This window comes from Ischnura elegans, chromosome 6, assembly GCF_921293095.1.
Source record: "Ischnura elegans chromosome 6, ioIscEleg1.1, whole genome shotgun sequence".
Lineage (NCBI taxonomy): Eukaryota > Metazoa > Arthropoda > Insecta > Odonata > Coenagrionidae > Ischnura > Ischnura elegans.
Genome location: NC_060251.1, coordinates 122738738 through 122766647, shown reverse-complemented (window position 1 = coordinate 122766647; position 27910 = coordinate 122738738). Strand labels below are relative to the sequence as shown.

Here is a 27910-nt window from a genome sequence, read left to right as displayed (position 1 = left end):
TCTATAAGCAATATTATTACAACTAAGTAAAATGGATAAAACTTAAAAATTTATCTATGCTCTGGGGAGCTTCTATCCCCCAAAATCTCCCCCCCCCCCCCCACCACTGCCTTGGACAGTAGGGAAACTAAAAGAATTTGAATTTTGAAACTATTTCCAATACATAAGTATGCAGAGCTGCATTTCTTCTTCCATAAAAAGTAACATTTCAAAACTCCAGGTAACAATACAGGCATGATGAAACGAAGTAAGAGTCAAAGAAGTTTTACCACACAAATCAAAGAATACAAATGAAACTGAAAAATGGTGACAAATGGTCGAAAATCGTAAAAAAAAAATTCCTAGAGAGCACCAAAAATGCAGCTTCAGGTCAGAAATCCTGCATCCCAGGAAGAAAACTGTATGCCGCTAGAAATCATTTGGCTATAAGGAGAAGAGCTAGAAGAACCCTATCTCCTCTCTCCATTGCTTTTCTGGTTAGCTGCATCTAAGTTCAGTTCTGATGACTACTTGGACACAGCTAACCTGAAAAGCAATGGATAGAAATGCAATCCAACACTACGAGAGCCACAAGCAGAAACTCTATTTCCTCAACGGCAAAACTTCACTCAACCATTGCCTTTGGGCATCACCACACCCAACAACACAACAGGTTAAATCAATCCCTAGAAGCAATAATAATTGCTAGTACAAAATTACATGGCCAACATAATAGTGCATGTCTCATAAGACATCTCTTTGATTGAAATACTTATACCACACATTGTTTCATAGTCATTGTCGCCCACATATGAATGTTAAAATTTTAACAAGAAATCATGGGAGTTTGCCTGGTAATTAGAATATTAAGTATGTAGTATAATTTCACAACTCATGTGAGAATGATTGAAAATATTTTACAGACTTTTAACAGATATATATCTACCTCTTCACACCAAGTACCCCATATCAGAAATTAAGGTGGGAGCCTCTAAATCTGCAATAATTTTGAGGCCTGTTAGAGTTAAGATTACAAATAAATCGGTGCTCTCCACGATGTGCTCACCCACATGCTTACTACCTTGCTTGTGCGAAAAATCCACAGAGAAAAAAATCATTCGCCTTGACCGGGATTCGAACCCGGATCCCCCGATTTCCAGTCAAGTGCTTTAGCCAGTTAAGCCACCGAGGCGTCAATCTTCCCTGTGGATATTTGTGGACACAATCGGGCAAGGTGTTGCTGGACTGCTGAGCATATGATGCCACAAGCAGTCCAAAAGGTGTGCATGGCACCACAGCCGGAGAGAGGTTGAAATTTGATGCAGGGTTGGCCACAACAAATCCACCAATCCATGCTCATCCACTACGCACACCTGTCGCCTTGGTTACACCACATTGACGCAAAACAGGATTCTAGAGGACTAAATTCTATTTTCTGAATGTTTTCTTTTCTGACTTCAGCAAGTGGCATTTGATGTTTACACTAGAGGACACCTAAAAATTACACACATTCTCGCTGTCAAGGAGATGGAAACGGGTACATTTCCAAAAAAAAATGAAGAGCATTTTTAAAGGGATAATACATGATATTCGATTTAGAGTCGGACAGTACAAACCATTTTGATTAGTTTTCAGACTTCATTGATAATATAAAAAAATCTACATCTAATAAACTGAAAATAAAATATACTCATATCATCTTTATCCCTTTAAAAAAACCATGATAAGAAACAATACATTATAAACTAAGGTTGAGTAGAAAATTTGCTACCTCTCCTCAACAGTCTCTCATATAGATTGTCAAGTTTTGAAGTGGACCCTTTTATCTCCCTTTTGATTATAAAGAACATCTGCACCACAGTAATATTGGCTGCAGAATGCAAGTCCCTTGCTTAGAGCAACAGCTGACTGGGTGTTTTATCATGTACAAGATATGCAATGAGATTCTATTAGAGCAGTTCATTTTCATTGCAGTGGTGCAGTGCGTTAAGATGGGCAGGTAGAAAGAGTAAGAAGAGAACTCTGGATGCCTATCTTCCAACTTTTAACCATTGTAAGCGCATAAGTAGATATGCATCACATGCTGCAAGAGAAAAAAATTGCCAGTAGGAAATACCAACCCCTTCATCTGTGGAGGTACAGTAGAATCCTGATTTAAGGTTTTTCAGCGGGGACAAAATTTAAAACACTAAATGCAGAAAAACATTAAATGAGGACCTGCCATTTTTTTCAGGTTTTAGGGTCTGTAATGATTGAGATAGCTTTTTATGAATAAAAAAATTATTTTAAGGAACTAAAAGGTGCTGCATGCAGCAAAAATTCCTTTATTAAGTGTTCTCTGCCCAATGAAGGTTGGGTAATACTTTTCAGGAATCAGCTAAAAAAATTGGTAGTAAAAATAAGTTATGAGAGGATGACAATTGTTTTAATGAAATATTTTAAGAAAATTCTAATAAACATCAACTTAAAAGCATTCCCACACAGATTATTATTATGGACATTAGTGATTCCATTTTTATGCATATTTCAGTGGTCTCGATGAAATTTTATAATTTTTTCTGTAAAAGTGACATGTAGGTGACTATTGCATTTCTAATATAATAAAAACGGTGTTAAGTAGGTACTCAAAAAATCGTCATTGCGTCAATAAAGATGAGTGAAATAAAGGGTTAGCAGAAGATCGCTAATCCTGAATATCTAGTAAAAGGGAGGTTTTCTATAGAGCGTTCCACATTTAGTTGACAGTATGGGCTCTTATGGAGAATCGTTTCCCATGTTAATCTCCATAAGGCCAGGAGCGCGGTGTTGTCAATAACAACACGAAAATTAATGTTGCGCTAAGCACTGATTAAAAATTGCATTCTAATGTAGAAATAGATGCTGCATTCATTGGTGCCAATAGTTTTTCGATAAAAATTATAACAAAAGCTATAAAAAACATTTCCTTAAATTTCCGTCAGAAACGTGTATTTTTTTACTTTATCTTCTTCTCGCAGTTTCTACCTGACCGTTGTCTGTATTGAATTGATTCTTCTGCACAACATTCTTCACACTATTTTCTCTTTGAAGGTCTTCACCAATTGTACAAATATTGAGTTAAAATGCTGTTATGCCGACGTAACACCCTCTAGGACAAGAAAATTTTGATTTTTGCTAGGTAAAAAGTAGTCGCTTACTAACTTACGTTTCTTACGTCATAGGTCCCTATATGCTGCGTATCAAATGTGAAGAAAACTAAAAAGTTATTTTTGGTGAAAGAAGTATTAACTTACATCAATTCTGAAGCGAGTTACAATATTTTGATCTTAAAAAAAAATATTACGGCGCCGCTGGGCCGGGCTCCTTGCTTTTTCTTGCGCGCAGAGGGAAAATTCTTGGGCGGAAAAGGTATTTTTTGTCAATGCATACTATGAAATATATTTATCTATTCGTTTGATATCCTAAACAGAGAATACTCATACGTCGTAACAGCAGCAGGGGCGGATCCAGGATTTTTTTCTGGGAGGGGCACAAGCAAGGCCGTATCCAGGAATTTGTTCTGGGTGGGGCACAACGATACCTCGTAATACAAAACGAACGCAATCATAATGGGACCGTATTAAAAACCTTGCATATTTTTGAGGGTCCGGGGGGGGCACGTGCCCCCGTGCCCCCCCCCTGGATCCGCCTATGAACAGCAGTGTTTTTATCTGAATACATTGATACACGAAAGTACGCAAGCGGCTTGGAAATGAGACGCTTTCGCCTTGGATGTTTCGGTCCCATCGCGGAAACCAAGAAACAGAATATATCTCATAATCTGTGCGAAACACTACCCCATCCAGCGCATGCCTTTTACAAAAGGGGGCTTGGGTTTTTTCTGAATTCCTTTCATAGGGTACCATAAAACCTGCACCAGAATCGACCCTAGCCGAATGGGCCGTGGGAAGAATTTACGAAGGCGTTCAGTTTGTCGTTGCATTTTTTGGAGTGAACAAGTGTTGTGTGGTCTGCTGAATTTGAGAATCGTGAACTGTGTTTTACACTTATCTCTGCTGTGATGCGCCCAATCACTATGTCTGATGCAAAGAAGAGGAGATAAGGTGAGAAGCTCAGAAGCAGAGAAGCCACGAAAGACAGTTGGTGCTAAAAGTCTTCTCGTACTTCAGGAAATCTCCCAGCATTAGTGAGGCCTGCCGAGAAACTTTGAAGGCCACTAGGTGCTTGGATTGTCAATGTTTACAGAGTGAGAAAGGAAAGATCCCGTCGTCCATTGTTAACACCTTCAAAAACTAAAGAAATTAGACAGCCTTACAAAAATTCGTGAGCAGTGATTTTCGACAATTTTGTGAGATCGGGAATTAGAAGGAAGGTACATGAATCCTTCGTGAAAAATATTCCTCAGACTTTAAAATCCATCTTAAACTCGGTAAATATGGATAGTATTCTCCCAGATTACAGAATGACAACACTATATCATCTTATTTTGGACATAGTCTTCGTGTACTAACACAGGGGGAAAAGAATCATCCTTACCGAAAGGGATGATATTATTCGTTGGTGGCACAATTAATTATTTAAGACAGCTAAAAAAAGGTATCGAACACAGGACGAGTGTATTCACAGGCGAAAGTTGGATTAATGTTGGACAAATAGTGAACATTAGTTTGCGAAACAAACAATTAGAAAATCCGCGTCAAGCTTTCCTTGCTGGACTAAATACTGGGCTTGGCCCCCACTTCCCGAGGATGTCGATTTGCAATTATACACACAGAAACGGAAAATGGGTTCATAAAAGGAGCATCGTAGGTGTTTCTGTATAAAAAGAACTCAATGGATGAGCATGAAGAAGTGGGTGGCAAGTGTTACGAGAGATAGTTTGAGCACTCACTTCTTGCAAACTTACCCGAAGGAACAATTATAGTGGTTGATAATGCCTCTTAATACTCAAGGAAATTGGAATCCTTGCCTACTACAAGGTGGAGGAAAAAAGAACATTAAGGAAATTAGCTTTGAAGATGTCAGCTTTAAAAGAGATCTTTAATTTACAATAAATCAAGTACGGGAAAATTTTGAAAAATGGAAGACTGATGTCTTATACAATATGGCGTTTCATGTAATACTAGCCAGAGCAAAAAAATATTGCATAATATGGAAGGAATAGAAATTTTGTCTCATTCTGGAGTGGCGCTAATTTTTATTATCCTTCAATTTATTGTTATTTTTTACATTACAGATTATTCATTATTTAGCTTGTGCATTGAATAAGTACATACATAAAAAAACAAAAGACTTTTCCTTTTATACTGCCGCAAAGGTATTGTAATATACGCTAAAACATTCCTTAATTTACGCAGTCTTTCGTGCGATCCCTAACTCCTTTTTGAACTAAACCGTTTTGGCGCCATATTATGTGTGGTTGCATACGCTGTTAGGATGCCTGCCGGCGGAGCGGAAGCTTGGCAACACTGTTATCCATAAGGCCCGTAATGTCAACTAAATGTGGAACGCTCTATAGAATTTTGCCAATTTAACGTTTTCTGTTGCCTCGGCGATTTACGAGCCTCCTGTGTGCACATTTTGGATTTCGAGGTCATCCAAAAAAGGAGAATCTTTTTTCTAGTATGCATACAAGTTGATGGTGATTCAACTCGATGATAACACCAGATTCGTTGTCATATATCCGCGGCCTCATGCATGTCGAATGGAGCCCGGAGAAGTTGCTTACACGGCGTGCTGATCACCTTGACTCCGACTCACCATGTTTCTCGGCAGCTTTTAATAAAATTTGGTTGTACCTTGAATAACGATTAGCTAAACTCTGTTAAGTGAAAAGGTTTAATCTTCAACAGAACTGGATTTCATCTGAAAAATTGTCAGTGCCTCTGGAGTTTGGCAATTTCGTCTGAGTTATGATGTCGCAGTCAACCACCAAGGGATTCCTGCTGGAATTTTCGTATTTTTCCGCGCTCATCTATTTTACCATGATTATGCGGTGATTTTGTTTTCCCAGAATGAGCGATTTATTTAGAGTCACGGACCATGATAGTTCGTCCAAACTCACAGATTGTCATTCTCTTTTGACATAAAGTAGCACCAGATAAATATCTTTGAATCAACAGCGATATCAACCAGCCGCATGTCGGTATATGGGCTCCAGGATATCTAAATTACGATGTAAAATGATGTTGTACGAGCTAGGAAAGAATGCTTTCACTCACGATCATGACAGGGGAAACACTTCCTCAGTTGTTTTGCTGTTCCTCCGTGGAAACTGACCTTGGAATGGATTATAAAAAGAATCTTCTAATGAACTGCGCAAATGATATTGGGCCTCTTTTGAAAAGAGAAAGTAACCCAATGGAAAAATATTGGGCTAACAATGGACTGCCCGTAGAGAGTAGAGTTGAAAGGGGCATAAGCCGTCAATTGAAAACATTACGAGGAAACCATCATTGTAGCAGCCCTCGGAGGATAACTCGTGTCATCAGTTGTCACATATCATCGAAGTTCAAAAAGTGAAGGATAAAGTAGTTAGAGGTTATCAAGGGATGACTTAGCTCCATTAGATCGGATATGATACAAAAGGTTGTCTGGTGTTTGGATCAGAAAGGGAGCAAAACATTACAAGAAGACAAATCACCCAGCTTGCGAGTTGAAGGTCCCAGCGCTGCATTCGCGTAAGAAAGCAGTTGAAGAAGCGTTCCCCGGTAGATTCTATCGACTCTTGGTACTTTCATGAGACTCTTCCTGTTGATGAGCAGAAATTCGAACATTTGGATAATCATTTGCTTGAGCCATCATGAAAAAAACGTTAAATTGGGCAAAAAAATCTTGTGCGGGAAAAATTTTTACGACCATAAATGCGGAAAAACGCAAAATGCGGAAACACTAAATACGGATAATTTTTGCATTGTCCTAATGGGGAATGAATTGGGACCCCAAAAAATAAACGCTAAATGCGGAAAAAAATTAAATGCGAAGACGTTAAATCTGGATCCGACTGTATTTTGAAAGTTAGACATGAAAATCTCAATATGTACTTCTTAATTGAAAATCTTCCATACTTGAAAACTCACATTTGTTATTGTAATTTGACATCAGTCGCCTTATTGCATTACCTACCTCCTCATCTGCAATCATTGATTCCCGTGGTGCACATCATTAATCAGCCTGCATGTATGAGAATACAGTAAAACTTTGATTTACTCAGTTGGAGGGTCCAAAATATGGGCACTGTGTGAATTCAAAGTGAGTAAAATCAAGGGTTCGTGTTGAGGTGGAGTATAGTTCTCAGGATAAAAATTGCCCTTTATTATTAGGACACTTAGTCAAACAATTTTGTAAAGCTCTGAATTATGGAGATATACACAAACAATTTCTTTTTTTTGCAATCACTCGTTATGTATGAAAAAATCTTTGATTTTACTTTGCTGATAATCCTTCTCAAATATTTTATTCGAAACTGCCTCTGATGCATTAATGCAGTGTTTACCAAACTTTTTCGAGCCACCGCCCCCATGGCTCCATAAACCTATACTCAACTATATCCGTATCTTTAAAATATCTTATCCTAATCTTTAATATTAATACCATAACATAGCGGTGGTCTTGAATGTATTAATCGAAATCTATTGCCGTGCAATGGCCCAAAGCATTACTTGTCATTGGGTCCAGATAGTCAGCCTACCGAAGTAATGTATCTCGTCTCCTTAGCAGAATGACAATATAGTTCATTTAGATCATTAATTAAGCGTGGAGTTTAATTGGTTTCACAAAAGCACAACGCCGGACATTTTCACGCCAAAAGTAAGAACTTAGAATCAATCACTGATTAAACAGGAAGTCTGGCTGATTGATGATTAATCATCCAAACACCGAACAAACCGGAAGTCGGACTGATTGATGATAGACCATGAAGCCTCCGGGCTGATTGATTTTATTTTGCGCAATGAATCATGAGTCATTAGAATTACTAGGTGATTCAATCATTTTGAACAAATTGATCACGAACGACCCATAACTACTGTGTATTCAAATATAAAGATGTCAACCTTTCTATAAAAGGAGTTCCTTATGCATGAGATTGTTTAATTTAACACTGTCTATCTCACCATATCCCACGTTTTGTATTGCTGTTCCCCCATTTTTTTGTTTTTCATGGACCTAATGAGATTTTACCTAATACTCCAACTTCAGTGGATTATAAATCCTGGACTTTCTATACATAGATCACAAAGCAGGTGGGTAGAAAACAGGAGAGGTAATAGGTTTAGCACTGGTGTACACCAACTGCTGCTATGCCTAGTAACACTGCATGTATTAATTAGAGGGATAGTTGCGCAGCAGTAGGAGGAAGGTGGGGCCAATAGTTGGGCCATTACATCTGGATAATGATGGGCAAAACGAACATGAATAAAGGTTGACCATCTCTTGCACATAACCATTCCCCAACAATGGCCCAACGGCCTATGCTAAATGGGCAGTTAGTGTACTGAAACCAGTAGAAGTCAGTTAAGCTATTGCACTCATGACAGTAGAATGCAGTAACATACATGAGGGTGTAATAGATTACAGTAAAAAACTTCCCACTCAAATTAGAGTACATTTTTAGGACGGTATTTTCTGTCATAATTTCTTACTTAAGTATGTAAATGGTGTGCTCTAAGTATAAGGATACACACACTGCCCTGGAGTGTGAGGATGGGACGCGACGGCCGCGGCGGCTGCGACGCAAGGGTTGCCGGCGATCGTGAACTCACGGAGTACAGGCAAGTGGGAAACATGACACACTTCATTTAGATCCGCGATACGGTTGTCCGCCAAGCTAAGAGATTCCAAAGACAAAGGCAAATAGCGTTGGCAGAACTGCAAGCCAGATATTCGATTGCCGTGTAGCAACAGCTCCTGATGTTAAGAACGAAAAATAATTTTTTAAGAAATGGAAAGCAGCTTAAAAATAGAAGATGAATTTAGTGCAAAATTTCTGATTACATATTCATAAATACCGAGACATGATGACTATACCTTCAGGTTTTGTAGATGTGAGAGATCGGATATAGAGCCAATGTTGTTCTCTGACAGATCTAAATGCTCTAAATTAATATTTGTATTCAGGTGGTCGATAGCCTGAAATGTTTGTAATAGAAATGAGACACTTACGACGGCCCAAAATCATGATTTACTACCCATTAATTAAACACTATAATTAAAATAACCAACATAGTGCACTGAAATTTAAAAATACCTTCACGTTATTCCCGGCGAGACAAAGCCAACGTAGATTCAGTAACTCCTTAAGTCCTTCGATACCCACTAAGTTATTGTGAGCTAGATTCAAAGATGTTAAGTTCAGAAGTTTCGAAACACCATACATTCGAATCAGCTGGTTACGAACAGCAGACAACTATGGTGTGGTGGGAACAAAGGATTAACTCGCAACCAAGCTTTGATATAAATAATAATAACCAATAGCCTCTATTAACTAATACAAGCTGTACAAATTTTTCATTGAAAAAAAAATGTAGTCCGATTAAGAAGTATCCTACCTTCTGTAAGCTAGAATAAGTTCCAACGTTATCCAATCTTTGTAATTCATTGTCATCTAAGATCAAAACAGTAGCTTGGGTCTGGCTGCCAACGGCCTTGTCCAACTTTTTCAGTCCCTTTCCGGATAAATCTATTTTCTCTGTTATTTCCTCTAGAAGACACAAGTCATTATTAGCACATGAAATTACAACTAATTTCGGATGTCAATCCGGAATGGGCGTGTACTAATATACCTTCAGCCATTACTCCTGACTGATTTTCATGCGTTTCCCATGCTATTCTATTTAAGGTATAACTGTGACACTCCTCGTTCGTTTTTCATCGAGTAGAATCTGACAATGATGCCACACGCATTTCATGAATCAATACGTTTGACAAGATACAAGCGAACCACGTGTGGTGGTAGATTCCTATAAGATATCTACAGCGTAGTGCCGATCGTGCCTGAGCCCTGAGCTGCATCGCTGCATGGCCTGCAAGCGTTGCAAGTTAAACCATGGTCAGGGATGCCAACTTGTTAATTTCCCGATTCGCTGTTCGCGGTCTCTTCAAGACCGTGGTCTGCATGGTGATTACGACTCACATATTAAAAATAACTAGGTCTATAATTCTCCGCCTACTTTAATGTAATATTGTCCCTCGAAGACAACAATATTTAATACGAGTTAATGATTAAGTTCTTAGGTTATTCATGAGTTTATATGCTAGAATCTACCTTAAAGATACTTGAAATGATAGCGGTTTTAGCGGCGATAGCTGTTTATTTCGGCGGAAATGGTCCGGAAAGCAAAGACTTGATTGTCATTTCGTGTGACCAGCCTACTGCTAGTTCCATTCGTTGCATTGGATTTTTAACGTTTTCATTCCATGATTTAATAATGTAGTAGCTCTTTCCACATGCCTCCATATAACGTTAAATATTTTCCTGTTTCTGTTATTTTGAAACTAGCTGTTTTTGTTTCGTTTTTCGACTACGCATTTGAATGTCTACAGCTATAACGATATGGATTTCATCATGAAGGGCAATAATTAATAAAGTAAAACAATTCCTTAATTGTCATATTATCTGCAGAAAAACAATATTTTCTCGAGGATGTAGCATTGTTATGAAATTTTCTTAACACAGCATCACAGACTTCTTGAATTTTTTTACTACAAAAATTCGTGAATGGATCCATGGCGCCTCCAAATGATGCCTCAACAGATGTGAATATCTTACCCCGAGTATCGATACTTAATGGGGATATTCACATATATGTCATTGATGCATCATTTGAAGTAGAGAGAGAAAATGGCATAGCCGGATAAAGAGCCGGGATTTTTCCTGTACTTGGGGTATGCGATTTGGGATCAAATTGGACAAACCTCCCCACATTTTCAGCCCGCTAGAGGCCCACCAGGGCCGGCTAGATCGAAAATACGATTTTCACTCTTTTTTAATCTCGGTCAAGAAGGCATGTTTTTAAATGCGGTTTATGCGGCATTTTAAACCTTATTTAATGGAGCAGATTTTCAATTGTTTTCAAGAACAGGGAACTTGCATATATTTCAGGGGCCTAATTAAGTCTCCCAGACGGCACAGGAAGTTTTCGTACCTGAATACGAGGGTGGACCATCAAGATACAAAAATCGCGCTTAGGAAGTTACTAAAAAGGTTTTGTTTCTTTATTTCCTTTAATGACGAAAAAAGATGCAAGAGGACTGGCAAATTCATATGCATCGATAAAATAGTATCTCATCGATAAAACTGTATTCGGTCTGGGACTATTTTCTTTCGCGGGTGGTGCCATCGTGCCATATCCTCCTAGAAAGATCACATGCCTTCACAAGCCGTTGGAGATGGCATCGTTTACGTCACGTCTCACCACATTTCAGGGATTTTTGTGGTTAAGTTTGTGAAAAATAGAGTGTCTGGTAATGGTGAAGTTTCCCTTATTCTTTAATTTCATTCACTGGGGTTCAGAAACGTGTTTGTGAGATATTTTTGTTAAAAATGCCTTTCGTGTGTGTATTGCCGGGATGTAATGGAAACTCCGGGACATGGTTCAAGTTTTTAGCTTTCCAAAAGATCCTGAGTTGAAGAGGAAGTGCATTTGGGCGATAAGAAGAAAACATTTCACCCCTACGAAAAACTGTGAGGTATGTACTCTTTCTCGCTGTAATTATTTGGATGTAATACAATTCTGTTCCTGCGGTGGGCGCCTTAATCGGTAGAATACTATAATAAATAAGAAGGGGTGTTATGGAGGGCCGGAGCATAGAGCCAAATGGCCAAAATCGCATATTTTTAATCGCATTTTTTCGCGGTGTTCCACCACCTAAAGGTTATTTTTTCAACACGCCAGCCGAAAGGTATTAAAAAACACCTCCAGAAAACGTTTTTTCTTTCTGACCCTCTCAAACATATTGTAAGGGTGTCGCTCGCCGTCTCGCGTCAGCTCGGTTGGTTTCGCTCTCGGGGTAATGGAAGAATCGCAGAGTCACGTTCGAGTGATGGGTCCAGTATCTGAAACTCATAACACGTTGCAACCTCTCGCGTGGGATCCATCCTCGTGCATGACTCTGACACCCTACTCCGATTAACAACTTGCAACTTGCTCTCTCGTGGGAATTGGTCTCCGCGTATTTCTCCAACACTTTATGCAGTAACACGTTGCAGTATCTTGGCGTGGGAAGGCGTATGAAATGCATTATCATGCGGCCTTTTCCGGCCAAAAGGAAGACGCCGAGAGGGTCGCGAGACGGACGCGACACGGGAGGAAGCCTCTTGGAGGGAATAGACACGGGGAGTCTTACGCTGTATCTCGGCGGGGAGTTTGTACCAGTAGAGTACATTTGGGACATCTGGGCCAATTTATTTTTTACTAAGTACTCACCAGCTTAAACGACGTTCCTTGCGGACCAAATTAGTTCCAAGGCTGTCTGGAGGCGTTGACAATCCCTCCCCCATAGCCTTGTAAGTCTAGACGTCTCCCCTAAAAAAATGTCGACGAACCAGTCAAGGTTCAAGTGGTGTGGGGAACCTACCATATATAAGCGGGTACAGGAGGATGCAAGCTCATTCAACGTCACCATGAACACCACAACAGCCGCTCTGCAAGGAAAACCCAAAGCCTCCCTGGAGGACACCAATCTCCGGGTGGAGAAGCAGTCAGATTCGGATACTTACATCATCTACATCCCTCATCGGGGCACAGATTTTGTGCTCTCAGTATTTTTTAACACGGTTTACTACTTCGTATTCCGATACCAGAAAAAGGAATTTGGAGTGGTCGGTCAGAATGCGACGTTCTCCGGCTTCAAGAATGAAGAAGGGACGGTGGAGAGATTTAACATAACTAACCAGGATGACATTACCGATCCGGAGAAACGACGTCTGGCGGACAAGCAGCAACCCATCATCTGATTGGATGTGTACGAGTGCTCCCAGCCTCAATTATACTCAATGGCAAAGGGAGGAGGAGGAATTAAAAGTGATTGTGTTGATGGTGCAAAACCTGTATGTTACACGGACCATAGGCGATCAAAAGTGAGATACGGTACCACGAACGCTATCATAGGTACCCGTCTGCGTGTTATCAAGTTTGTACTTAAACTTGAGGAAGATGTGGATATTTATTAAATAAAAAAAAACTTACTATTGAAATTGTTGTTATGATTTAGCCTTCAAAAAAAAAAAAAATAAATAAAAGACCAAGGTAAAAATAAATAGATATTTATTACAATAAATTTTACATAATCATCCACACACGGATGAGTTGGTTAAATTATTCACCATATTCACAGTTTCATAGTTCATATCTCCACCTCCACTAATGTTATATTGTTCTTGAAATAGTTGAACAGCATGTCTGAGCGCTGACAATCCTCCAGCACTCTCGTTTAAGTAATCATACTCTAGTAAATATCCCATAATACAATCGTACCTTCTCATTTGCACAGCATTGTAAATGATTAAAGAAAACATGACCATATAAAGAAACAGGATAATACAATTTACTATTAAATGTAACATACTTTTTTTTCACACCAATCAGCCAGCTTAAAACAATTCTTTCTAGCACATTGCTGATTTCCATCCATATGTATTTCAATTAAACATCCCTCATTTGTAGTTAATCTTTTCAACGAGGGACAACCATAAAGTTCCCAGGGGCAGAATATACGCTGCCCAGTGGCCGCCATAAGAGGCATGTCCGTTTCCCACAGCATCTGCTGGACTATCATCTCTAACCTACTCCATTTCTTTTCCCCCTCCAAACATTTGCCAATTTTATGCCTTTTTTCTTTCTTTTCTCTTTTTTTTTAATTCTTCTCCACTCTAGGGTATCTCACTGCCAGGGGGTTGATGTGGCGGAGCCCTTCGTTTCGAGCGCCGTCACCAAGGTCAGCCACCTGGCTGAGATCGTTGCCCTGGGACCCTGAGGTCCCTGTCGCTGCCGCCAGGGTACGCGGGACATAGCGCCAGCAAGGCGCAGCGAGATAGAGACGCTCACGGAACGGCAAGGGAGAAGGACTTGAGACATAGACGAACTGTATCGCTAACCATCCAAATAAACGTGGTCGGATTTACTTCCGTTTAATTTATTGAAGTGAGGTTAATCACCTACATATCCCTAACCCCTTCAGTGGGTAATGAATCGCAATCAATGCCTTTCGTTTTCTTTGATGAAGGAAACTACCCTATTGTTCTCTGATGACCCCTCGACGGACCCTGCTGATCTAGTGACTTTCAAATTCATAAAACTGAAAAAGAAGCATACACCCGCCAGCAAAGTGTTGTTTTTAGCTTGAATCCTATTTTTTTATGTTATTACACTTTGTTTAAGATCCCTGTGTCAAATGGGCAAATTCTGAGATGCATGCAGTTATAAAATAACGTAAAAATATCATATTTTGAATATTTACTTCGCTGGAAACATCTAAGAGCATTTCCAACACCCGAAGCTAATTAAAAATGAACTTCTATTCAGCCAATTCAGTCATTAACGTACAAAAAAGTTAGTAGAGAAAAGCTTTTTATTTTTAAAATTTTATTTCTCTCAACGGCTTAGACTGATTTACAAATTTGACATACAAATAATACATGGCAGAAGTATTCACATGATAAATTGTTGTAACATTTTTATTCTTTCCTGACAGTCATGAAGGAGTTCCATCAGGTAATGTCTTAAAACATTGTATTCGTAGGTATTATATACATTTTGTACCTATTCTAAAATTCTAATTCCAAGCGACTTCTCTTGCCGATGAAGCAGTCGCGGACAAAAAGCGACGATATTCCGAGGGGGTGATGGTCTATCCTTGGGTAAAGGAGGCCATTTGAATGGCACCAAAACCAATGAAGATGCCGACTGGGGGCCGCCAACAATTATGGCTCCCATCACCCCGGGGAAAAGACAGCAGCTCTTCTTCATATGTGCAAAGGTGGAGACCATATTGGTCAGTACAGCGACACACATTTCACTATGGGTATGGTAACATTTACTTTAAAGGCTGTAATACCGCGATAAGGAAGGCAAACACCACATTATCATCCCGAGGAGTGGCAGCTACTCCACTCAATTTATATAATGACACGATGGAATTCTCTCGAGTAAAATATTCTGGAGGTAAAATCGGATCTCTGGGCGGGGACTACTCGAGAGGGTACATCGGTCAAATGAGATAGAATGTTAAGAATAGGAACATGGAACGTTAGATCGCTTCATGCCTGCAGTAGGCAAGAGAATTTGAAGATGGTGAACTAGAAGAAAAGGTCAGCCGAGAACGACTTCATTATGATTTTCCTACAGGTAACACTATGAAACGAACGATTTCATTTATTCTAAAAGTAAAAATTGAATTCGCATGAAAGATTTCTCATACCCCATATCCGGTCTGAGAAAGCAACCAGAAATTCTTGGTCTGAGGTAGCTACTTCCAGTTAGGGAATACGGTTGGTAGCCAATTCTGGTAGCTAGTTCGAAGCTACCAGAACGGGAGTTTCGAGTGAGAGAAGAAAGCCCCTGGTCCATTAAATAATATAAATTAAATTTTTACGGCGTTCAACTAGCATGCCATCAAATGTCCTAAATCTCCAGTTACATTTTTAACTATGTATCTGCACCAATCTCTTCTTTGATGAGGATATCTGACCATCTCCAAAGAAAGAAAACCCTTAAGTCGCCCTTATTTCATTTGCTATTCTTTTTCAATTTTGACGTAATCGGCAGCCTTCGTAACTCATGCGGGTAGATTTTCACTCAATTTTAATTTTCTCTAATGTCCGAAAGATAAGCATCCACTCGTAGTATGCAGCCCGCGAGCCGCCAATGTATTTGAAATTTGCATACGCTGCAGGATGAGCGCGTCTCGATGCCACTATGTACCATTTCCACCGTTTAGCCAACGAACGGACAATTAAATTTCCCCTTCCCAAGAGGCTTTTGATAAGGTTAACCATAGCATTCTACTGAAAAAATTAGATAATACAGTAAAACCTCTTTACATCGTAATGGAGGGACCAAAATTTGGGCAATTTGATGTATGGAGGTTCACTATAGAGAGGTTTTAGTGATATGCACCAATTTTTCATATCCTTTGGAAATGAAAGGCACTACTGTCTTTTAAACCATTATATTTATGCATTTAAATAAACATTTATGCATTAGTGAACATATATTTATTATTTAATGACAACACAAATTAAGTGAGCGCTATCGTGTGATTTTTACCATGATTCAAGAGAAAATGATGTTATGTCTTTATTCAACAGTCACTTTAAATGATTAGGATAGTTGGATATCTTTTTTTATTTACCGTTAGGTATACTCTCATACGGAACAAAATGGCCATAACTAATGGTTAACGTGAAAATTACAGAATATGAAAGGTGTAAAAGAAAAAAAAAATAAGCGTGAAACATTTATCGCTGAAAATGTCATTCCGTGTACGTAATCGCGGCTGCATTAATGGTCTCTGGTTGTCTTGGTACAATTTGCAGAGGTAGTTAGGCAGTCTTGGGGGTGTCTCCTTGGTATGATAAGTGGAGGTTTTACGATATAAATAGGTTCACTATAAAGAGGTTTGCCAATAAATATACATGTAAATTTGATGGGACCGTAGGGGTGGTATGAAGTATGGAGGTTTATGATGTAAAGACGTTCACTACAGAGAGGTTTTACTCTATTGGCTTTTCGAGTGACATGATGATATTTATGCATTCATACCTACAAAATAGAAAACATTATGTTGTCTTTAAAGGGAGTAGATCTAAAATCTATGAGGCCACTTAAGGTGTACCACAAGGATCAAATCTAGGACCATTGTTGTTCCTATTTTTTATAAATGATTTACCTGAATATATAATCCATGCCAACTATTTAATGTACGCTGATGATGTAAAGATATTCATGAAGATAAACCAAATACAGGACTGTACTCTCCTACAGAAAGACATTGATAATTTGAATCCATGGAGCAAAATGAATGGCTTAACATTTAATGTGGATAAGTGCTATAAGATGATGTGTACAAGGAAGAAAATACATTACGATTATTGCTACACTATGGGTGGAACTATGTTAAAGAAAGAAAGTATAAAGACTTAGGAGTAACTTTTGATGAAAATTCACTTTCATGCCGCAAGTTGAAAACTTATTGAAATCTATATATAGGACATTGGGCTTTATCATAAGAAGTGCAATTGGTTTTCAGAATAGTAAAGCAATGTTAATATTATATATTACCCTAATAAGATCACAACTTGAGGAACACAATATGAGGTTATTGTGTGGGCACCTTTTGTAAAGAAATACATGGACTTGATGGAACGGATACAAAAGAGATTTTAGAGATATTTTCTTCAGGGAGTAATAAGTATGAAAACCTAACATACAAAAATCATAGTATATCATATAAAAATTTGCTAAATTTTTATGGACTTATGTCACTTGATGCAAGAAGGAAGAGTATAGGACTTAAGTTTTTATATGAATAGTAAAAGGGAAAATTGTGATGGAAAAGTGTTGCTGATTGGGGATTCTATAATTAAACACGTAAATATTCGCCTCTAAGACAGTTTTTCCAGGAATAAGGGCGGATCAACTAAAATGGAAACTTGATGAGATAAAGAAGAAATGTCCTATCCAACCTGATGTGATTGCTGTCCACGTCAGCACGAATAATGTAAAGAAATCAAAGTGTCCTGAAGAAGTGATGGGTGAAATCTACTGCCTGATGCGTGAATTTAAAAAACTTATTCCAAAATCTCGTCTTCTTTTCAATTCAGTGTTACATAGAAGAGATGTGCATTTCAACTACATTCGTGATATAAACGAAAATATTAAATGGGCATGTGAAACTCTGGGTGTTTCTTACTGTAACGCAAACGATGCTCTGAATGATAAGTGCCTTGGTAGGGATGGTCTTCATCTTAATCGTGAAGGCTCTTTTTTACATGGTGATATGCTAACCAAAGTGATGAAACAGGGAAACTAGCAAACAGTGTGCTGGCCGGTGATTTAATGGTGAAACCTGACAAATTGAGTGTTGTCGTCCCCAATGTAGATATTGATAATGTTATGAAAGATAGTGCTAAGTGTATACGGCAGCCAACATCCGGCTCATCAATTGGGTATAATGTTCTTCCTGATTTGGTTGTGTTGCACCTAAACATTCAATGTTTACGTAACAAAGTTCTGGAACTAGAAGTGTTTTTAAATAGTCATAACCCAGACGTTGTTTGTCTTTGTGAACATTGGATGTCAAAGGAAGAAATTTCTTCTCTCAGTATACCAGGTTTTCATGTAGTTAGTTCTTTTTGTCGCTCTGTGCATAAGAATGGTGGTGTATTAATTTTGGCTCGAGATGAAGTTGCTTACATACTGGCTGATCACAGCTCTCATGTGTCTCTTGACCATGTCAACACCGAGTGTGAATTTGAGTCAGCAGTTGCTAAGGTTATTATTGGTGATGTCTCTCTCTTTCTTGTTACTGTTTATCGTTCTCCCATAGGTAATTTTCAGCTGTTCCTAAACAAATTGGGTAGTATGTTGGACATACTTGTTGGCTCTTGTGAATCTTCACAGATTATTCTTACAGGTGACTTCAATTGTGATATGCTATCTATTCCCGCAATAGAAAGGACTTTGTTAACCTTTTGAGATCTTTTAATCTTTCTAATAATGTATCCTCACCAACACGGTGCACTAATCACACCAATACCCTTTTAGATGATATTATTTCTAATGTGGATACAAACTTAATTACCACTTCAGTTATCTCCTCTGATATATCTGATCACTATCCAGTCCTGTCAAAATTTTCTATAATTCAGAATACCTCTGTTAAGGTTTGCACCAATCGTTATTTTACTGAATCCAATAAAGCTAATTTTCTCAGTTCTCTCAGAGTTGAGTTGTGGACGGATGTTCTTTGTGCATCTGATTTTAATGAAAAATTCAATATTTTTCATGATAAATTTGTGTATTATTTTGATATTTCTTTTCCCGTAATGTCTAAGAAACTGTCTCCTAAGAAGATAGGCAATATGTACTTGGATTACTAATGAAATTCGTGAACTTTCAATTAGACTTAGAGACTTAGCTGTGTCTTGCAAGTACAATCAAAATCCTGAACTGAAGCTCAGATACAATGCTTTGAAGGCTTATTATCGTAAGACTATCAATTCAGCTAAACGCACCTACAATGACTCTAGAGTTCTTAATAGCAACAATAAGTCACGTGAAATTTGGAAGATTATTAATAGCTACAAAAGTAATACCTATTTCAACTCATCTTTTACATCTGTGGAAGGGTCTGGTAAAGTAATTACAGACATGGCCACGTTAGCATCTAAATTCAATGATCACTTTGCCAATGATCTAAGCGGTAAAAATACTTCCACCAGTACTTCTTACCCCTTTGTTTCTTCACGTAATTCCCTTTTTCTCTCCCCATGTACAGAAAAAGAACTTATGTCCATTGTAAATCAACTAGGCTCTAAGATGAGTTCAGGAATTGATGATATTCCTAATTTCTTGGTTACGTACTGTTTCAATGTAATTAAAGATATACCGTATATCTCCGAATATAGTCCCCCCCCGAATATAGTCCCCCCCCCAATTTTGAGACCTCAGTTTTGGGAAAAATTTTAAAATGTAAAGGAAGGCAATTTTTCTGTGGTTAGCAAGTTAAGATTCTAGATTCGATAAAAACTATTATTTTCTGTGAAGATTAAGAACAAATCTGTTCACATATTTTCCATCACAACAAAATAACTATACCTAAAACATGTTGTGATCCATTGCATGTATCAGTAATTTATAGTTCCTTAACCAGATGTAATGAAGAAATGAGAAATTTTTTTAAGTATCCAAGGCTATTGTATTTTTTAAACCTTCACAAATTATTAATATTTTTGATTTCCAAATGACTACAGACAATGTCAATATGTAAGCTTTAACTTAAAGCCCATAAACAGTATTGCATTTGGCCCTGAAACTTCCTTAGATCCAGTGTAACACACCCATCAAGTCATCACAAATCCAAGTGACCTGAAGAATTTAGGAAATCTAAATAAAATTGTGTTAAATAAATTATGAATATTATAAAAATATTGCTATCAAATGCCTGCTAAGCAAAACAATTAAACTACAGGACTTACAAATATCAAAGTAATAAAATTAAGAAATAAACTTTTTCCAACAAACATTAAAACTGAAAAAAAATTATATCAATTTTCAATGCCTCGTCGCGAATCATTGCATAAGTTACACAAAGAGCTTCTGCTCTGCATTTGCGCACAAATTCGACGATATTTTCCTCTAATTCTTTGAATCTGCCGCATCGAGACCCCCGAAATGACTTCCGCGATGTATTAGCGCTTTGCTAGCGCTGTAAATACTATGATTTACGGCGTATTCTGCAACGGCTATTTTTAAATTGGCATCGAAACTCCGTCTTTGAAGGCCTCTAATCTGCGGCAGGATTGATCCTCATCTTTCTACTTGATCCATCACCTCACTGTTGAACGTAAAATTATTTTTAATAAAGAAAATATCGCGGAAATAATTGCGAAACGTTATGCGACGTAATTTATCGATCCTATTTACCCTGACGAATTGAAGATATTCCTCAATAAATTGATTACACTTTCGATGCTGAGTCGCTGTATTTCGATCAAATGCAGTAATGCCGGCGCTTCTGGTTTAAAGTCGTCGATTATTGCGCCTTTTCAGAAACAAATGCATCACCTATTGCGCATTCTTGTTCTGTGAAGGCGGTAAAAGCAGTGGTTGTAAACACGAACCGCACGGACGTATAGTAGCTACGGACGCAATGAAATGCTAAATCGTCACGAAAGGTTCACTTTATCTGTTTATTTTTCGCAATTATTTAAATCGTGTAGTTATTAAATGAGCGACGGGTACATATACTATTGATTCAATTCTAGTGTTCGATTAATGTAATGATAGTGTGTGTTTAGTTTTCATTTTAATTATTTACTGTTTTGCGTCATTAAGTGATCAGTGTCGATTGAATTATTCTAACAATACTTTTCCAAGAAAAATTAGCGGCTACCCGATGGATTCCGTGAAAACGCATATTCGATATGCTATTTGAATCGGAATAATCGTATCTGTACAACATTTGTGGTAAAAATTGTCTTAATTTCCGGTAAAACGTGGCAGTATTTACTAATATCTCCGATTATAATCCTCATAAATATACTCAAATAGAAAGACTACGAGAACATTAGCCATTATGCCGTTATTTATTACTTTATGGTCACCTTTAGTATGCTAAATTGGATTACACTCGATTATAGTCCCCCCCCCCCTTACTTTTCCGCGGCCATTTTTGGAAAAAAAGGGGGGACTATATTCTGAGATATACGGTACTTCTATTCCTCATTAATGAGTCATTAAGACTAGGTTCATTTCCTGAACGTTTAAAAACATCAAGAGTAATTCCTCTCTATAAGTCAAAAGGTAATACCTCCGATTAAATTCTTACCGACCAATTTCAATCCAATCTGTATTTTCTAAAATATTTGAGAAGGTATATTTTAATAGACTCATATCATTCTTGGAGTGCAATAGGCTTTTGTCTTCTGAACAGCATGGTTTCCGCCGAGGTAAATCCACAATCTCTGCTGTCTGTGATGTTATTAATCATATTCTGTTCGCATTGGACAGTAAGTTAGAAATTGCTGCTATGTTCTTTGACCTCAGCAAGGCTTTTGATAGTGTGAATCACCCACTACTCTTAAGAAAACTTTATGGTCTTGGTATTCGTGGTATTGCTAATAATTGGATTGAATCCTATCTGAGCAATAGATCCCAGCAAGTTGTTATCAAAGTGAATGGTGGTTGTTACACCTCACATAAAAAACAGGTTACTCAGGGCGTCCCACAGGGTTCCATTTTGGGGCCTATTTTGTTTCTAACCTATGTTAATGATTTATCCTACACTCTCTCAAACATTCTGGGTGCTCATCCTATTCTGTATGCGGATGATACTATAATGTTCTTGTTTCATCATCTGACTTAGACACTGTGTCCGATTAATGTAAATTAGTATCTGATAATCTAAGGAACTGGTGCTCAAACAACCTCCTTGATCTTAATGTTGATAAGTCCCAAATTGTCTATTTTAAAAATAAGAAAAAAAAAACTGTTCTATTAGTGTTCACATTAACCCATTAATCCCCAGCGTTGCGTAAACGCAACATTATTGAATTTAAATTATTATAGAAAACCTTTGCTTTAGGATAATTTTTTCTCAGGGTTTCTGAATTCCTGAAATACCATTCGCTCTTTTTCAGTTATTTTTGGAAAAATATTCATTAAAATAATAATTTTTATTTTACTTCGAAATTTGCCTATTTCGAAGCGCTGAAGTACTACAAACTGTAAATATTTTTTTACAAAGATTTATTGGGCGATCTTGCTAGAGGTAATGTTTTCTCTTAGTTCTAAGCTTCCTTATTCATCATGTTTATTTTTGTCACGAACTTTCATCGCTACTGGTATAAATATGGTTGTTGTAAATAATGTTGCGTTTACGCAACGATGGGAATTCTCTGGTAGACCAGAGGGCTTGTCTCAAAGCATAACGAAAATCGTCCATATGGCTTTTAATCGACAACATAGTCTTTTGGAGGCATTTTAGATGCATTTTTGGCACTCACAGGTTGTGAGTTTTCATAGTAAAGGGTGAATGGTATCTTGAATTCCAACATGGCCATCGGTACGAATTTTACATGGAACACTCTGGTACTTCGTGGAGTCAAACTGTTGCGCGCACTCGTGGAACCGATACAGGGCAATGTCATTCCCATGTCGTTGAGTGGAAGGATTACTTAGTAGACGTTAAATTCAGCTTTAGAGGTGAGAATGAGAGGGTGAGAAACGTATTAGTTGAAGCAGGATTGTGATGGAAGGTGGAGCGTTCGTCTAGTCACTCATTGGAATTTTCTCCGTGCAATCCTGAGTTACCTATTTTTTCTTCTATCGCTTTGGTGATGTAAGGCTTCTATCTAGCTTCAGTTGGGTTCGTATCAGTAAAATTGTCCACTGAAATGCATCTTTAATTCTCATCTAGTAATTATATCAATCATACCGCGGTAGTTTTTGCTCGGCTTTTTGCTAAATAATTTATTCAGGGGTTTCCTTCAGATTTAAAATTGAAGAAAATTTTATTCGTTATTTCTACGCCTGAGACGTATACTTTATAAGAATCGTCAAGAAGGTGACTGAAGAATATAAATTGACAGGAGAGGCGATTTATAATATTTTCTTAACTTTGAAACTACAATGGGGATTACATCTTCTCAGTATTTCGAATATTGCAGGAGGTGCTGCAAGGTAAATCATATTTTACTCAAGCAGTATCGAAAGAAGTCCAGTAAACGCGCACGCCCAGGTAAAAGATGCAGAGAACAAACAGCGGTTCATCTAAATGTGAAAAAATAGAATCTACCTCCGTAGGAGTCCCGAGTTTCTGTGTGAAAAACGGAATAGAAACACTTATTACTCAGTATGGAGGCCACTCACCAATTGAGCTCCGTCACTTATTTCTCAGTGGAAAATTAATTGAATTAATTTTGAGCTACTCAATAATTACGCTGAGAAGATAAATAACCATTCATTTACTCAGAGTAAGGCAGATATAAAAAAATAATTGGAATGGTAATGTTGTCGGGGTATTATATATTACCACGCACCAAGTTGTACTGGACGAGCCAAGAGGAGATGTCTGTCGCAATTGTGAGGCAATTTATGACGAGGATTTGGTTTGAAGAATTAAATAAATATCGACACCTCTCCGATAATTCTCAACTACACAAAGTGATACATTTTTGAAAGTTGGACTTTTTCTCAATAGACTTAACCAAAATTCCATTCAGTTAGGAATTTTCCTAACAAATGGTCCCATATTTCAGGTGGCACACAGCTAAAGTGTTCATTCGTGGGGAACAATTTAGAGTAGTTTATACATTGTGGTGTCTGGCCTCATCTACAGGCTATCTATATGAATTTTTGCCATATGGAGAGGTGGAACTTGAAAGTGATATGCCTAGGATTTGTAAGTTCACTAGAAGAAATGGTTGTAATAAATTTACTTAATTTTTATTTGTTAGTCTCCGAAAATTCTTGCCAAGTATTTTGATAATTTCTTCATCAGTTACAATCTATTAGTAACTCTTAAGAGCTAATTGTTATTTTTCAACGGGAAAGCAAGAGGAAATCGAAGGGAAAACTGCGCACTCATGTCTTCGAGAGATTTGACAAAAAAACCTAACGGGGATTTCTACTATTCGTTTGACAGGTCAAAAAATATTCTCTTAGTGCGATGGCACGATAACTCTGTCATCACTGTTGCTTTAAATTATGGGAATATGGCACCCATAGTAAGGACGAAAAGATATTCCCGGAGATTCCCGTAGAAAATCGAAATATCATCAACGATTACAATCAGGGAATGGGAGGGGTAGATTTTCTCGATAATTATATTGTATGTTACCGTATCCACTTTATGAGCAAAAAATGGAGGTGGCCTCTATTCCAAAAAGGGGTTGACAGTGCAGTGGTGAATCCGTGGTGATTTTACGCCAAAGTCACGGGCAAAGCAATTCCTCAGTTAGAATTTCGGTCCGAGATCGTAAAACTTTACTGAGACTAGAAATCGTTTCCAATACAATGGCTGATGACATTTGGCATTAAAATCGGTGTCCACATGCGGGACACCTTAGGAAAAATAACATGTATGTGGGGTTAACCGCAGCATGCCCGTCAAGGGAGAATACGGCATTTCTTCCGCAGGCTACATATAATTCCCGGCAAAGATGTCAAATTTGCAAATCAAGGATAATTATGTTGTTCAAAGCGCTACGTTTAATTCCGAGCAGCATATTATTGAACATTACATCAGAAAAGACGATGAAAAATAAAATATGCAACCTAAGTTTTCAAAATTTTTTTTTTGCTTTTATTTACCGGAGTTTTCCCAGCGTTGCGTAAACGCAACATTATGCAAATCATATATTATGCTGAATATAATAATTTTGTCCGAAAATTAATCTTAATTAGGCCATAATAAACCGTAAAATACGAAATAACCGGAGTTAAAAGCCCTATGTGCAGTCTGGGGAATAATGGGTTAATCAATAACCAATTCCCCAGGTGGAATGTGTGAAATTTCTTGGGCTACAGCTTGATGCTTCACTTACTTGGGAATCTCATATTAATATACTGACCAAGAAGTTAAGTTCCAAATGTTTTCTAATACGATCCATAAAATCCACTGTCTCCCAAGACGTGCTGATGGCCTTGTACTATGGATAGATTCACTCCCGTTTAACATATGGCATTTTATTCTGGGGTTCCTCACCCCATGCATCCAAAATCTTTAAAATGCAAAAAAGAGCTGTTAGACTAATAGCATATTCTCATTATCTTGCCCCTAGCAAACCAATTTTTAGAAATCTGGGCCTTCTACCTTTTCCTTGTGTATATATTTTACATGTGTTATTGTACACTCATAATAATTTGAACCAATTTAATAAAAACAGTGCTGTACACAATCATTTTACCAGAAGCTCCAATGACCTACATGTACCATATGTACGCACTGCAACTGCATCATATGGCCCTAACTTAATGGGTCTTAAACTGTACAATGCATTGCCCAATGAATTGAAATGCATCAACAGTTCTTCTATATTTAAGACCAGAATCAAGGAAACTTTACTACATAAAATGTACTACACAGTTGATGATCTCATTAATGACTGATTATAATATTGTTTTAGTGTTTTTTCTTCTCATTCTTGTAATTTTGTTAATTAACCTGTAACATGTCTGACCTGTCGTTTATCATGTACTTGATCGCTGGACTAATAAACTTATTATTATTATTATTACTATGAAAAGACGGAGCTATTCTCCATCTTTTCTTTTTTTTTACTATTTCTATCTAAATTAAATTTTTATGTTCCGCAATATAACCAAAGATACAAGCAAACCTTCCTCATTCCATTTGCAAAATCAAAACATTGTGGCAACTCTCCCCTAATAAGAATGTGTAGGGATTACAACACTGTGTGTAAACAGTTAGATTTATCATGGGATAAAAATGCATTTATATCTCAGAAAACTATCATAATTAAGAATAATGTGCCATTGTAACCTGCAAAGTATTCATTCTTGACTTTTATTTAATATTTTATTTGAAGATTATTGTAATAATTTAATATAAGAGTGTGTTTATAACTTCTTTTTATGTTTTTTGGTACATCTTTTGTTAAGTGTTTTTGTAATAATTTTTTTTTCTGTTTTCCCTTGGGTTATTGGCAAAACGTAAAATAAATAAATGCGTTAAAATCATCATACAACTTATGTCCACTAGGAGATTACGATTCATGATTTTGGTAATATCTTTGAAACATTGTGTTCTATTCCCGCAGGTAGATACATCAAGTGATGACTCTTTGCCTTCAAACATCAAATGTGTAATACGTTGTATTAATTAACGTGCATTTTTTTCCGGTCACCACTCAAGTCTAAGTCACTGATTTTTATAACAATGTAATGCAACATAATGAGTTATTAGGAAAATGTAAAATAAATGCATTAAAATCATCATAAAATTTACGTCCACTAGGAGATTACGATTCATGATTTTGGTAATATCTTTGAAATATTGTATTTTATGTTAACATGATTAACCCTTTGAGTGCAGATGGCATAGCATTGATGCCCAGCTTTGGTCCTGCCAACGGGCGGGTGGGATCACATTGATGCCACGCCGGCCCATGTCCTTCAATCGCTCCCTATGCTCCTCCGCTCTGTTCTGTCTACTCTCATAATGGTTTCCCACACACGCAATGCATTAGGCCACCTGGGTATGCCTTCCGTTTTTGAAAAAAGTTCATATTTGTTGAGTAATTTTTAAAACATTTATGGATTAATTTTTAATTTCTAAGATTTTCCGCCATTACAAAAAAATTTAAATGTGATATTTTCTTTACACTTCTGAATATTTGTACTTAATGTAGCCACATTTGAAGGCTATTATTCTCGTTTTAGTCCTATTAAAATTTTTGTAAACAATATTTAGACATAATCTTCCTTCCATCTCATCGACGAAAAATATTTTTGTATTTCAAAATACGGTCACTTTACACACGCTAAATACAGTTGAATAATCTGTAGCTGTTTCTATTAATGTTTAAACTTAATATTTATATAATGCCGTTATAACTCATAACATTCTTCCATAACATATTTGCAACTCATTTTCTGAACGATCCTTTCAATAGGGGTTTCTTTACATTGGTTACGGAAAAAGAAATAGATTTTTTCGACTTTTTCTCATTTATTTTGTATGAGTTTGTTAAAGTTACTAGGTGGGAATTATTACGACCACCAATTCGTTATTCACGGGAAATAATGAGGGTTCTAGGAAAACTTTTATATTTTTTTCATTTTGAACGAGAAATTAGAATTGGGGAAATCCTCGGGGAAAAAATTATCGAATTTCGGGGCTCAAATAAAAGAGTCGTTTTACGTCACCGCAGAATGGACTACAAGTCGCTCTGTGTCGCCTGTTATCTCTATTTTTAGAAGTGTTTTTTCCATTCTTATTAGAAATGCATGCAACTATTCTGTTATGTGCATGTCGTAGAGAAGGCCAGCTCTTCCTTCTCAGTTTTTGCGACTCTCGCCATTAGTACAGTCTCTCTTTCGGACATCTTTCGATTGCGTACATTTTCACTCCTCTATAGAGATATTATTTTTTCTGATATTACCGTACGGCCTTTTTCTATTAGAAATTTCAGTATTTTACATACATTTAGCCACTTAGTGGAATATGGAAGAAACCTTTATTTTTAATTTTATTCCTATTTTCAAAC

General features: G+C 37.4%; 1 protein-coding gene across 1 annotated transcript in view; it reads right to left on the bottom strand.

Moving 5' to 3' along the window:
- LOC124161476 overlaps positions 1-9984 on the bottom strand; it is a 174027-nt gene extending 164043 nt beyond the window's left edge. The window contains exons 1-5 of the mRNA XM_046537798.1: positions 9741-9984; positions 9507-9658; positions 9206-9364; positions 8986-9087; positions 8639-8865 (exon numbers count right to left, since the gene is read on the bottom strand). Of these exons, the coding sequence (XP_046393754.1) occupies positions 8639-8865; positions 8986-9087; positions 9206-9364; positions 9507-9658; positions 9741-9750 (650 nt within the window). The 5' untranslated portion in view covers positions 9751-9984. The remainder of the gene's footprint in view (positions 1-8638; positions 8866-8985; positions 9088-9205; positions 9365-9506; positions 9659-9740) is intronic.
- Between the last annotated feature and the right edge of the window lie 17926 nt (positions 9985-27910).